At 39.5% G+C, this 14,549-nt stretch overlaps 1 protein-coding gene across 1 annotated transcript in view; it reads right to left on the bottom strand.

The window, feature by feature from the left end:
• LOC134360278 (protein sidekick-2-like) overlaps positions 1-14,549 on the bottom strand; it is a 983,228-nt gene that overhangs the window by 195,280 nt on the left and 773,399 nt on the right. The window contains exons 26-30 of the mRNA XM_063074455.1: positions 12,559-12,674; positions 12,017-12,206; positions 9,921-10,019; positions 5,725-5,919; positions 366-567 (exon numbers count right to left, since the gene is read on the bottom strand). Of these exons, the coding sequence (XP_062930525.1) occupies positions 366-567; positions 5,725-5,919; positions 9,921-10,019; positions 12,017-12,206; positions 12,559-12,674 (802 nt within the window). The remainder of the gene's footprint in view (positions 1-365; positions 568-5,724; positions 5,920-9,920; positions 10,020-12,016; positions 12,207-12,558; positions 12,675-14,549) is intronic.

A 14,549-nucleotide genomic window follows, 5' to 3' on the forward strand; every position in this document is an offset into this window, starting at 1 on the left:
AATTGGTGAGGATGTTAAAAGTTATGGGGAGTAGGCAGGAGAATGGTGTTGAGAGGGTAAATAAATCAACCAGATAAAATGATAGAGCAGACTCGATGGGCTGAATGGCCTAACTCTGCTTCTATGTCTTATGGTTTTATGGTCTTATTTTAGTAAATGTAAGGTCTACTTTATGAAAAGGACAGGTTATCAAGATTAGAGAAATAAGCAGATAATTTCAAAGAATTACCTTGAATTATGATATATAAAACATGGGAGATACATGAAGAACATCGACGCTTATTTTTATCTGCAGATATATTTTATAACAGATGGAAATTTAACTCCAACTTTTTAAACAAAAAAAAATCCACATGATCACTTACCTCTCTACAAGATATGTGATAGACTCATGGCTGACAGAAGCCGAGTGAAGCGACCAGTTTCCATTGGGTAACTCCAGAGTTTGGATGGTGTAGTATCGAACTGGAGATAGCCCATCACTGCCTGGTTCCCACGACAACAGCACACTGCGTGACTGCACATCCTGCTGTTGTATGACAGGTTTGCTGGGAGGTTGCGGGTGAGCTGACGATAAAATGAAATTGCTGATCAAAAATTCTTAGAGCACCAAAGAGACCCTTCACGCTGTTTTATCTGTGCTGGGTCCCTGGAAGGGATCCGAATCAGGTTTAATATCACTGGCATTTACATAATGATTAAAAAAACATAAATTACAGTAAGAAATATATTTAAAAAATAAATAGTGCAAAAAAAAGCAAAAAATTGAGGTAGTGTACATGGTTTTGATACAATGACTATTGAGGTAGTGTCCTAGTTCTCTGCTCTTTTTCTACAACTGTTCACATCTTTCCATTTTGGGTTTCGATCAAATTTCCATTAAAGATTTTTGCTACAGTGCATTTCAAACCAAACGAATCCCTTCAAATTTCCATAAATTTGCAGAAGTTTTAGGAAATTAAATAAATGTAAAACTCTCCAGGGAACAGGCAAAAATAAAATAACCATATAACAATTACAGCATGGAAACAGGCCATTTCGGCCCTTCTAGTTCATGCCAAACTCTTACTCTCACCTAGTCCCACTGACCTGCACTCAGCCCATAACCCTTCATTCCTTTCCTGTCCATATATCTATCCAATTTAACTTTAAACGACAACATCGAACCTGCCTCAACCATTTCTGCTGGAAGCTCGTTCAACACAGCTACCACTCTCTGAGTAAAGAAGTTCCCCCTCATGTTACCCCTAAACTTTTGCCTTTTAGCTCTCAACTCATGTCCTGTTGTTTGAATCTCCCCAATTCTCAATGGAAAAAGCCTATCCACATCAACTCTATCTATCCCCCTCATAATTTTAAATACCTCTACCAAGACCCCCTCAACCTTCTACGCTCCGAAGAATAAAGACCTAAAATCTTCTATAATTTTCCTTAAAAGTTGAAGAATTAAAATATTTTATCAACACTATCTGTACTTTCATCTTTCCTTTTATTTTGAATTCAGAATAGTTTAGGGCATTGTGTTTTTCTCCATGGAGTGTGTGATTCAGTTGCTGTCTTGTTTTACAAGTAGGGCAGATCTTCAAGATATTAATCTTTGCTGGTAGAATTAGTCCCACACATTCTACTGTGCAGGCATAACTTCCCCAGGAAGAGCAATACGCAAACTGAGTTCGCACGAAGACACAGGAGACTGTAGATGCTTGAATTTAGAGCAACAAGCAATGGTCAGCAACAAACATTGCCAACTTCTTTACATATCAGAATCCAACCTTGACAGACTTTCTGTTCCTGCTTATCGCTCTCTAGTAGCCGTCTCCACCTTCATCCTCCCCAACCCCTCAGATCCATCTTCATCTTTGTCTGCTTCCTTCTATCCATTTCTCCCAACTCCACTCCTCCCCCTCTCCTACCTGGTTCAATCTGCCCATCATCCCTTAACACCATGTCTCCCTTTTAGTCCACCAATCACATCTGGTGTCCATGTCTTTATACTGGCTACCTCTCCTCTCCACTACCAGTCCTGATGAAGCAGTTCCACCTGAAATGATCATGTTTCCTTTCTCCCTTGCAGGTAGTCCTCGACCCACTGATTTCTTCCAGCCAATTGTTTGTCACTTCAGCTGGAACTTTGAGTACAAAAGATCCTGCCCAACCCATTAGTCTAAGGTTAAGTGAAATTCAGTTACAAGAGATACAATTGCAATGATTTACTTGGGAGTCAATAAACCAGCATTAATATTTATGATATAGTGAGCACAAATTAATCCATCATCATTGCAATGTTTTAGTTCTGCATTAATAGAATTTTTAAAAATCTGAACTTTTGTTTGTGAAGCACACATGTGGCTCAACGCAATGTCTTGCAGCTTGGTCTTCCCAAACACTATCTCCCTGATATTAGAAAGATTGGAGGGAGAGGATAGGGAGGGGGAGTAGAGGATGGACAGTGTGAAGAAGGGTTTGGAGGAAAGTGGAGAGGTGTAGGGGAGAGAGTCTCAGTAGAAGTGGTACGTGCTGAGGAAATTGGGAGAGAGCTAAGGGATGGTGAGAGAGTGAAAGCCGGCAGAGGTGGCAGGAGAGCTGGGGTGAGAGAATTGGAGGAGAGAGTGAGAGTACTGGCGTGAACGTGGGAGAAAGGGGTGTCAACCAGAGAGACAGAGAGGAGGTATAGGAGAATGACAAGACAGAAGTGTGGGAGTAACAGAGGTATTAAGAATAAAAAAGCCTGGAGAGGTGGGCGGTTAGGATGTAGAGGGAGAGAGTGAAGAAGGGGAAGCAAGGGAGAAAAGGGGATAATCAGAGAAATGAAAAGGGGGAAAGAGAAGGGAAAGGAGGGGGTAGAGTCCAGTCCATTACAGGAAAAGCCCTGCCCACCACTGGGTACCTTTATATGGAGCACTGCCACAAGAAAGCAGCATCCATTAAAGATCCTCACCCTCTAGGCCATGCTCTCTTCTCAGTACTACCATCGGGCAGGAGGTACAGGAACCTTAGGTTCCATGCCACCAGGTGCAGGAACAGTTATTACCCTACAACCTTCCGGTTTCTGAACCAGCGTGGGTAACTTCACTCACCCCAACACTGAACTGATTCCACAACCTATGGACTCACTTTCTGGACTCTACAACTCTTGCTATCAGTATTATTTGCACAATTTGTCTTCTGCAAATTGGTTGTTTGTCAGTCATTGTTTGCATTTAGTTTTTCACAAATTCTATTGTATTTCTTTATTTTCCTGTAAATGCCTGCAAGAAAACGAATCTCCAGGTAGTATATGATACCATACACATACCTTGATAATAAATTTTCTTTGAGGGAGAGATAGATAAACAAATAAGTAGATAGATATTAAGGAAGAGAGAGTGTAATGAATTTCAGCAACTCTTTTACCCCATCTGCCCTTCTCCTCCTGTTCTCTAACATTTCCATCTCTTTTCCTGTCCACCCATTGTGTGCTCCTTTCTCCCTAATCCTTTTCCATCTCTTGTTCCTCCCAACCTGCATATCTGGCTGTTTGCTCCTTTCCTGATTAATATCTTACCTGATAAAAGAACATCTTACTGTGTAATTGAGAAAGCATTTGATAAGGAGTTATCATAAGCAGAGTAAAAAAAAATCGGGTTTAACAGAAAGAATAGAATTGGGTAAATCCAGTTGTGTGAGGGTTCTGGGACTGCTGGGGGCTAATGGTCGGGAAAACCCTATTTTAAACCATACTGTTGGAAAATTTTAAGGCAAAATAACTTCCAGAAGTTCCACTTCTGTATGATTAAAACCTTGATTATCTCATTATTAATTACCTGCATTTTTTAGAATCACATGTCTGATTTTAACCAATCATTATGTCATATAAAGGCTACATGTTGTAGAATATGAAGCATCAATGTTTCTTTCATCCATTTCCATCTTCAAAGTTTCTGAATTTGTCGTTTTTAAGTTTACATCCAAAGCTTAAATTGTTTGATATGAAATGTATTACAAAATGATAAGGTGACACGTTTTAGATTGTACTAGATCCCTGAGGCTGATACTGACAAAGGATTCCTCATTTCCTTTCATCACTTACTGTATGTAATGTGAACCCTTCACTGTAAGGCTGTTTTGGAAGAGACTTCAAAGATATGTACCCATTGTACAATACCGTATATATTCTTTAAAAATTAGAACTCAATTTTCTTCTTACTCTGCATACACATTGGTTACTGCAATTAGTTCAAACACTCAGCAGTGCAATTGTGAAATAGATCTATGAAAATGGGGAGACAGCTTTAAAAATTAATGGTAGTGTGGTTCATACATTGACTGCTGCATTAGTGCAGTTTCAGATGGCAACTGCCTGCTGAGATTGTATCTGAATTGTGAGAAGAGAATCACAGCCTTAAAGTCCTGCCGAAGGGTGCCAGCCCGAAACGTTGACTGTACTTCTTTCCATAGATGCTGCCTGGCCTGCTGAGTTGGTCCAGCAATTTGTGTGTGTTGAACAGTCTTAAAGAACTATCTCCACAGAGGCATTAAAGGGTTGCCACTGAGGTATACGTAAGAACATAAGAAATAAGAGCAGGAGTAGGCCATCCGGCCCATCGAGCCTGCCCCGCCATTCAATAAGATCATGGCTGATCTGTCTGTAAACTCAGCTCCATCTACCTGCCTTTTCCCCATAACTCTTAATTCCCTTACTATGTAAAAACATATCTAACTGTATCTTAAATATATGTAGTGAAGAAGCCTCAACTGCTTCCCTGAGCAGAGAATTCCACAGATTCACCACTCTCTGGGAAAAACAGTTTGTCCTCATCTCCATCCTAAATCTTCTCCCCTGAATCTTGAGGCAATATCCCCTAGTTCTAGTCTCACCTACCAATGGAAACAGCTTTCCTACTTCTATCTTATCTATCCCTTTCAAAATTTTGCATATTTCTATAAGATCCCCTCTCATTCTTCTGAATTCCAGAGAGTATAGTCCCAGGCGACTCAATTGTTCCTCATAGGTTTAACCCCTTCAATCGCTAACTTTTTGCGATTCATGAACAAGCACTCCCAAGTCCCTCTGCACAACAGCATGCTACAATCTTTCACCATTTAAATAATAATCTGCTCTTCTATTATTCCTTCCAAAGTGGATGATCTCGCATTTACCAATGTTGTATTCCATCTGCCAGACATTGACCCGCTCACTTAACCTATCTATATCCCTCTGCAGACTCTCCACATTCTCTGTACAATTTGCTTTTCCACTCAGTTTAGTATCATCAGCAAATCATCAGGGATTACAGTTGAAATATGCTGTGCACAAACCAGAAAACCTACAATAAGCATTGTGAGATCCGGTTACAAAATAATATGCATAGCATTGAAAACTCAGGCAGTACTCACTGACAACAACATATTAGGACCATTAGTTCACCTCTCTTTCTCAAGCTGTATGGAGTTTGCTCTTTATCTGACTGGGAGTTAGCAGCAAACTTTGCAGGTTGCTGGCTGCACATTATTGCGTGTTTCAGCAAAGCAGAAATCCATAGAAACATAGAAACCCTACAGCACAATACAGGCCCTTTGGCCCACAAAGCTGTACCGAACATGTGCTTACTATAGAAATTACCGAGGGTTACCCATAGCCCTCTATTTTACATGCTACATGTTGATGACATCATCATGTGGGCAAAGGACTCCGGGAAAGCATTGATAAAACAGTTGTAGTGCAGTTACAGTGTTCCCGCTTACCTCTCTTTTCTGTTGTTACCACCAAGGCTTCTGCTGCTTCGCCCCAACCTTTACGAGTCTGAGCTGTAATGCGGAAAACATAACTGCATTCTGGCTTTAGTCCGATAGCTGTATACTGGCGGGCACTTGCGTTCAACACATCAACGGTGGCGGTGTTTGTGCTACTTGTATTTAATCGATAGGTCACTTGGTAAGCTGAGAAAAAAAAGTTGACCAAGTATCAATAATGCAAAAGAGAACAGTTCCTGTGTTCTGCAACATCTTCCTAAAATGATAACTACAACCTATAGATCATACTGTCATAAATTTCAAGATGATTATGGAGAAGGATAGGTCTAGTCCTCGGGTTGAGATTCTAAATTGGAGAAAGGTCAATTTTGGTGGGATCAGAAATAATACCAAGTGTTGATCGGGATGATTGTTTTCTGGCGAAGGTGTATTTGGTAAGTGGGAGGCCTTCAAAAGTGAAATTTTGAGAGGACAGAGCTTGAATGTTCCCGTCAGAAAAAAAAATGCAAGGATATCAGTTTTAGGGAACCTTGGCTTTCGAGAGTTACTGAGGCCCTGGTTAAGAAAACGAAGGAGATGCATAGCAGTTATAGGCAGGAGGGAGCAAATGAGGTACTTCTGGAGTATAAGAAATGCAGGAGAACACTTAACGAAAGAAATCAGGAAGACCTAAAAGGCATAAGGTTGCTCTGGCAGATAAGATGAAGGAGAATCCCAAGGGCTTCTACAGATATATTAAGAGCAAAAGGATAGCAAGGGACAAAATTGGTCCTTTGTAAGATCAGAGTGGTTGTCTAGGCATGGAGCTGATAGAGATGGGGGGAGGGCTTAAGTATTTATTTGGAAGACGTATATAGAAACTATGGAAGTGAGGCAAAACAGCAGTAAGGTCATGGACCGCATTAAGATTACAGAGGAAGAGGTGTTTGCTGTCTTGAGGAAAATTAAGGTGCATAAATCCCCAGGACTGGACAAGGTGTGGGAGATTAGTGCAGAAATTGCAGGGGTCCTGGCATTGGTATTTAACACATAGTTAGCCACAAGTGAGCAGGCGGAAGATTGGAGGATAGCTAATGTTCCGTTGTTTAAGAAAGGACCTAAGAATGAGCCAGGAAATTATAGGCTGCTCAGCCTGGTGCTGAAGTGCGTAAGTTTTTGGAAAGTATTCTAAGGGATGGGATATATAAGTATTTAGATAGACAGGGAATGGTTAGGGATAGTCAACATGGCATTGTGTGTGGTAGGTCATGTCTAACTAATCTTACAGGGTTTTTGAGGAAGTTACCAAGAAAGTTGATGAAGGCAAGGCAGTGGATGTCATCTACATAGACTTTAGCAAGACCATTGACAAGGTCCCACACGGGAAGTTGGTCAAGAAGGTTCACTCACTGGGCATTCAAGATGTAATAAATTGGATTAGACATTGGCTTTGTGGGAGAAGCCAGAGAGTGGTAGTAAATGGTTGCCTCTCTGAATGGAGGCCTGTGACTAGTAGTGCACTGCAGCGATTAGCGCGGGTCCATTGTTGTTTTTTCATCTATATCAGTGAACTGGATGATAATGTGGTAAATTGGATCAGCAAATTTGCGGATGACACTGAGCTTGGGGGTGTAGTAGACGGCCAGGAAGACTATCAAAGTTTGCTGTAGGATCTGGACCAGCCGGAAAAACAGGCTGAGAGAAAGCAGATGGAACTTAGTGCAGACAATTGTGAGGTGTTGCACTTTGGGAGGTCAGACAAGGGTAGGACTTACATGGTGAGTGGTAGGCCACAGAGGAGTGTGGTCGAACAGATGAATCTGGGAATGCAGATTCATAATTCCTTGAAAGTGGTGTCACAGATAGACAGGGTCGTAAAGAAAGCTTTTGACACATTGGCCTTCATAAATCGAAGTATTGAGTACAGGAGATAGGATGTTATGTTGAAGTTGTGCAAGACGTTGGTGAGGCTTAATTTGGTCATGGGTTAAGGGTGAAAGGTGAAATGTTCAAGGGCAACATGAGGGGGAATTTCTTCTCTCCGAGGTTGCTGAGAGCATGGAACAAGCTAAAAGTGAACGCATGGATAGTGAAAAAGCCTCAATTTATTTTCACTGAATTCAATTTATAACAATTATGATATGGTGGAACTTGATCTTGTGTTTTTGTATAAAGCAGACAGTTTTATATTGGCTGCTAGTATTATGTCCCATTTGTTTCATTGACTGTTGCACAAGGACTATGGAGGATGGGAGGTGGTTACTGAACTAACATTTGTTTTAAGCTCACAACCCTGAGAAATTTCTCTCCAATCTCTCCGCATTCATTTATATTTGTTGACTTTACAGCTTATTAGTTCTTTCATTCAATAAAATAATGATGTTAATATAACATTTTTTTCATATGCGCAACTGAGACTTTGAGAGAATTACTATTTCATATGGATTTATAGCAATACTTTTTTTTGCAGTTCCCTGGAATTTTGAAAGCATTTCATTGGAAAGTTACTGTTGTTATATTCAACTTAGATATAAACCATTCTGCCCAGCAGTGTTTTCAGGGAGCAACAATGGCATGGCGATTAGCACAATGCTTATTACAGCTCAGGGTACAGAGTTCAATTCCAGTGTCATCTGTAAGGAGTCCATACATCCTCCCCATGGAATGCATGAGTTTTCTTTGGGTCCTCCAGTTTCCTGCCACAGTCCGAAGTTGTACAGGTTGGTAGGTTAATTGGTCATTGTAAATTGCCCTGTGATTAGGCTAGGGTTAATTTGCTGGGCGCTGCGGCTCAAAGAGCCTATTCTGTGCTGTATCTCTAAATAACTAGAACGCGTTCTCTTACAACGTGTATTCAAATATAGTATTTATGAAGAGAGAAATAAGAGAAAGTCTTCCCTTGTTATCACATTTCTTTGTTTGGCTTCATTCCATGATACTTTCTCCCTGTGTTTTGCATATTGTGAGATAATTAAGGATTACAGTTTGAGTAGCCCTTATCTGAAATGCTTGAGGCTGGAAGTGTTTTGGATTTTGAATTTTATTTGGATTTTGGAATATACAATGACATAGCTTGGGATCGCCATCATTTCAATTTATGTGCTACTGGTAGGTAATCTTTGTCTTAGATTTGCTCTTCACACTTATATACTTAACAGTAAAAATATTACATATTATTAATCTCTTGAAAATATAATGTGAGAAGAGTAACAAAAGCAGCACAGCAGCATCAGGAGGATACGAGAATCAATTGTTGAACAACAACAAACAATGGCAGGCTTTCAGTCTCCACCTGTGTTTTGATTAAATGGTTACAGTTCACCGTATTTGTATTTCACTTTTTTTAACGTTTTATATAAGGTATAAAAACAATCAGCATTGTAGATTTCAATCACAAACAGGAGAAAATCTGCAGATGCTGTAAATCCGAGTAACACACACAAAATGCTGGAGGAACTCAGCAGGCCAGGCAACATCTATGGAAAAGAGTACAATTGATGTTTCGGGCCAAGACCCTTTGAGACCTGTCAAAACATTGACTATACTCTTTTCCATTGATGTTATCTGACCTGCTGAGTTCCTCCAGCATTTTGTGTGCGTTGCTAGCATTGTAGACTTGTCCTGGTGTTAGATTTTCATCAGTGACGCTTTAAAAATGCAATGCTATTATGTAAGATATAAAAACAATCAGATATCATAGACTTGTTCTGGTGCTAGATTTTTGTGAACAGCAGATGCTTTAAAAATTTAATGCCGTGCCTTTTCTTAAGTTTCTGCAACTGATCTGCTGATATTCAGTATTACCTTCAATTTTCAGTTCATCATGATAGATCTTTTCATGATCAGCATACCGTTAAGTGGCATATGTTCACACCGACACTGATGATGCACGATTGAGATTTTCACTTTTCACTTTATGCTATGTTTTTCTATCTTTCATATGACAGCTCACTTCTCAGAACAGTCTGTGGCACGCAGAGATCTGTACTTTGCCTGAGAATCTTCTTGTGGAATTTTACATTTGTGATGTCATGTCAGCACTCAAAAAAATTTGGATTTGGCAGGTTTTCAGATTTTGGAAATTTGGACAAATTTGAATTGTAATCTTATGTTCTTTCATCACTTCCCCTGCCCTACAATCCCTGTATCATACTTAGTAAAAAGGCTATTGTGTCTTTACATTAACGCCATGATTCTACTATATTTACCCAGAATGATCCCATTAGGTTCTGTTGGAGGCTGCCAAACTAAACGCACAGATGTTGTTCGAACCTCTGGAAACAGAATCCCCACGGGAGGTCCAGGCACTGAGAAATAAAAATGATTAAAGCATTATTTTTGAAACTTAACCTTTCCACATTAGTAGTATTGATTCAGGACCTCTTTTTATGAATTACACATTGCCCTTGAAAACCAGCTTTCAGTCATTTCTTAAATCAGCTCTTTGCTCTGGTGCTAATTTTCTCTGATGTGCAGGAAGCAATAGCTTCTCATATTTTTGCAACAGGTACAGATGACAAAATTGGTTAATGGATCTTTGTTGAAACCTATGCTTTATCTTTTCATATCAGAGTTTAAAAATAATATCATGCAATTATTTAAGTAATCACTCCCAACAGGAGAAGAGGGAGTAAAATACTAACAATGTGAAATGAATACTTCTTTGAAGAAAGTGTGTACTAAAATGCTATAACTGAATGTAGCTGGTATATAAAAAGAGTACAATAAGGCAGTAAACAATTAAAGTACATCTGCTGAATTTTCTTCAAAACAACACATTTCACATCATATATAGTGACAATAAACCTGACTCTGATTTTAATCTCTACAGCCTAACCCAATGTCACCATGACTCCATCCATATGAATCCAGCCACTAACAACATTATGAAAACTTAATTACTCTACCAACTCACTTAATGCTGTTTTGCAGTCAGATCAATGTTGGCTCTGTCTACATTGCTTTTGCAGAAAATGCTCCATATTTGTAAATGCTAGGGCAAGTGTCCAACTGTAAAGTGATGGCAATTATAATTTGATTGACAGCATTATAAATAAAGGTTTATGCTGGTTTTTTTGACTTGGATTGGATTAGTTCAAACCTCAAGCAATGGATGTTAAGACAGTGACAGTAATCAAGACAACGTCATCACCACTGCTTAGAAATTGCTCCATTTCTGGGTGGCACAACAGCATTGTGGGTAGCCTTAACATTACTACAGAAGGTTGCAGTACGAGTGAGAACTTCATCTTTGGTATTCACAGAACAGTATTGCTGAGTGACTGTGAAACTCATATTGTTGTACTGGAAATTCTCGTAGTCTTCAGTATGTAGCACAGGCATGGTGATTCCTGAAGGCAGATCTCATGAATGCTCTACAATTCTCCTAGCCACTGGCATGCATTCCTAGTGAACAAGTGGATGCAACAATGATTGTTGAGGCTGGGAGAGGGAATCAGAAGGATCTGGACAGGTGTCCATGGGAGACGTGACATCCATGCAAGGAGACCACAAACTTTCCAGGGCTACAGACATGTTTTTGTGGCATGACTTTTCCAAACAGGTCCTTGTCAGGATACGAATGCACTTTTAGAATACCGGCATTTTAGGGAAGTCACATGCCAGGCAAATGGTCATCACCACTCTCCCTAATCCTGTGGGTTGACATCTCTCTTCCTTGGAGCATGGAATTTAGATCTTAAGGTCGTATATGGTAACATATGTGTACTTAGATAATAAATTTACTTTGAACTTTTAATTTCACAAATGCAGCACTATGGTACAAACTAAGTTGCAGTGGAGATCAGCAACTGGAAATGGTCCTCAGGATAGGATGATAAGAATGGCCTTGGTCCTGATCTCTATGGGTAGGGAAGGTATTTGGTGCTTCTTGAAATTATAGAGGTGACAAGCAAACTATGCAGATTAAATGTTGGTCCTTTAAGTCACAATATTTTAGCAGAACTGGGTTAATGAAGCCTGGCTAATCTGTAAGTAAATGAAAACAGTTAGTTTTTCGGAGCAGTGGCCTTGTAAATTTCACTGCTAACAAGCATTGTGCATTGCACTACAGCTGGAGTGTATCCAAGCAGACAAAAGAGCAAATGAAAATTCCACTGAAAAAAATCATGAAACAAGATTCTCAACATCCTTTCTGCAGGTTAATCAAATTTTAAATGGGAGAGTTCTGCTTTTGTAGAGCCATGTGAAGGAGATGTTTATCATCAGACCTCAGTTGACTGGAAAATGAAAATGGAGTTTATAATCATTCATCTGCTTTATTTATCACTGCAAAAATACCAACCATCATCCAGGGTTCTCTTAAGAATGGGTGGGAAGCTTGGCATTCCATCTCCAATTCTGGTAAAAGCAAGGACTTGGATCTCATACAGCACAAACTTCCCTAAGTCAGTAAGTTGAACAGCGTGTGTAGTGTTGCCTTCAATGGTCTTGAACTTCATAGGAACTTCCAAGTCCTTCTCCTTGTAAAGGACCTATATTCAAATACAGTAAAATGCACACATAGTATGAAAAGTAAAGAATATTACATATTCATCTTTTTATAAACTGAAAACAGTTTAATTCCAATTTATTGTTCAGAATGCAAACTTAGCATTTTAATCTTTTCCATGAGAAGGTTATGATAATATAGGAAGGTGCCTGCAGATTTTAAGTTGACTTCATTGTTCCTCAATAGATGGAAATTTTTGTGGCTATCAAGATAAAGTCACATTGTATTGAGGGCAATATATATATAAAACTAACTTTTATGTTCTTATTTTTTATGTTAAATTAAAATGCTTCACTTTTATGAATCTTTAACAATCAGGAGTAATAACAACTTGCCTTATAGCCAAGGACGAGTCCATTACGATTCTGTTGTGGAACCTCGTTCCACTTGACCAAGATACTGTTTGAGTTGAGAGCAAGGGAAGAGACATTTGTCGGTCCTGAGGAAGGAACTAAAAATATAAAGAAGAGAATTATACATGGGGAATTATATATAGTCAGAATGAGGATTTTAATGGGATCACAACAATTCTAAAACCAGTGAAAGAACCTATGAAAATATTAGCTAAAATCACAATAATGGACTCAACCCAGGCAAGAATAAAAGAGATGCTATAAACCAAGGTTATTCCCTGAGTTTTTCCATTCCTGCATTCAAATCTATTTTGAAGTTTTTAATTATATCTTTATTTATCATCCCAGTTATCAATTGTGTTTTTGGAGAATTAAGTTCTTCAGAAGTAAAGGTTATATTTTCTTGCTCTGTTTATTAAAACCTAGAAGCAACGTTCTGGTTCATCTCCCTTCTACCTCATATATATCAATCATATCAACCCCAACCACCTCCATATGAAATAACAAACTCAAAAATATTTATAAGATCCTGTACTAAATACTAAAATCCCTGGATATAATGGTGAGCTCTGCCTATATTCCTGGAGACATGGCTGGCCTTCACTGTGCAATCCTCTCCAATTACCAGTTGGGTTTCCTGGAAAATTAAATCCTTCCGAGATTAAATACTTAAAAGGAAAAAAATAATATGCAATGCTACAAGTCAATAATCATTTTCAATTTTTGCTGAGCCATTGAAAATCATTCTGGTTTGCATCCTGATTTATTTCACAGCATTTAACATCCATTGTTAGTGCTTGTAGACTGGGATACTGATCCTGACAGTTTTGTAAGACCTGAAAAGACCTGGAATGAAACAGGTTTCATTATCTGAATATACCACAGACTGATTAAAAGACAGGATAGCACTGTAGGACAACTTAAAGAAGAACATGAAAGATGGTACAGAGACAAGAGACAAGATTAGCTGGGGTTACTTTCTTTAGCTCAGAGGGAACTGAAGGGAGACTTAACAGGTTGAGTAAAGACAATGAAAGACCTCCACAGACTGAATAGAAGGCGTCCATTTTCCAGAGCAGTGACATCAATAATAAGAGGCAAAATGTTTAGGAAATAAGTAGAAGGATTATATGTAAAAATCACACTCACACAAGGGGTGATGAATATGAGAAATTTGTTCTCTTAAAGTGGGGAAGGTCGTGGACAAGGGAGTGGCATAGAGAGTGATTTGTGCGGAAAACAGAGTGGGGTGGTGGGAGTGAGGGATGGTAAGGTGTGCCTAATACTAGGATCCCATTGGAGATGGTGGAGGTTGTGGAGAATGATGTGTTGGATATGGAGGCTCATGGGGTGACATGTAAGGACTAGGGGAACCCTATCACTGTTATGATAGGTGTGGGGAAGGGAAGACCTGTGGGAAATGGAGATGTGGGTGAGGGCAACATCAATGATGGTGGAGAAGATGTGGATGACAGGAGAATGAAGGACTCAAGGAAATTGTGGATTTGGGCTGGAGAGAGTGAAAATTAATGCAGTAGTTCAGAGTGGGGTGGAGGTAAGTATGAAGGCAAGTCATTGACTTACTTAGATGTCCCAAACCAAAAATGAGCTGGAGTAACCTGGTTATCAAAGGATTACCCAGTGAAAGGTCATTAGGGATAATGTGATCTACAGTAAATTCTCCTGCAATGCTCCAGGCTGCATCACTGTCTGGTATGGGGGAGCTGCTGCACAGGACCGAAAGAAGCTGCAGAGGGTTGTAAATTTTGTCCGCTCCATGTTGGGTACTAGCCTATAAAGTACCCAGGTCATCTTCAAGCAGCAGTGTTTCCATTACTAAGGACCTCCGGCATGCTCTTTTCTCGCTGTTGCCAATGGGTAGGAGGTATAGAAGCCTGAAGGCACACACTCAGTGATTCAGGAACAGCTTCTTCTCTCTGCCATCTGATTCTGAAATGGACATTGAACCCTTG

Source organism: Mobula hypostoma, chromosome 22 (assembly GCF_963921235.1).
Source record: "Mobula hypostoma chromosome 22, sMobHyp1.1, whole genome shotgun sequence".
Taxonomy (NCBI): Eukaryota; Metazoa; Chordata; class Chondrichthyes; order Myliobatiformes; family Myliobatidae; genus Mobula; species Mobula hypostoma.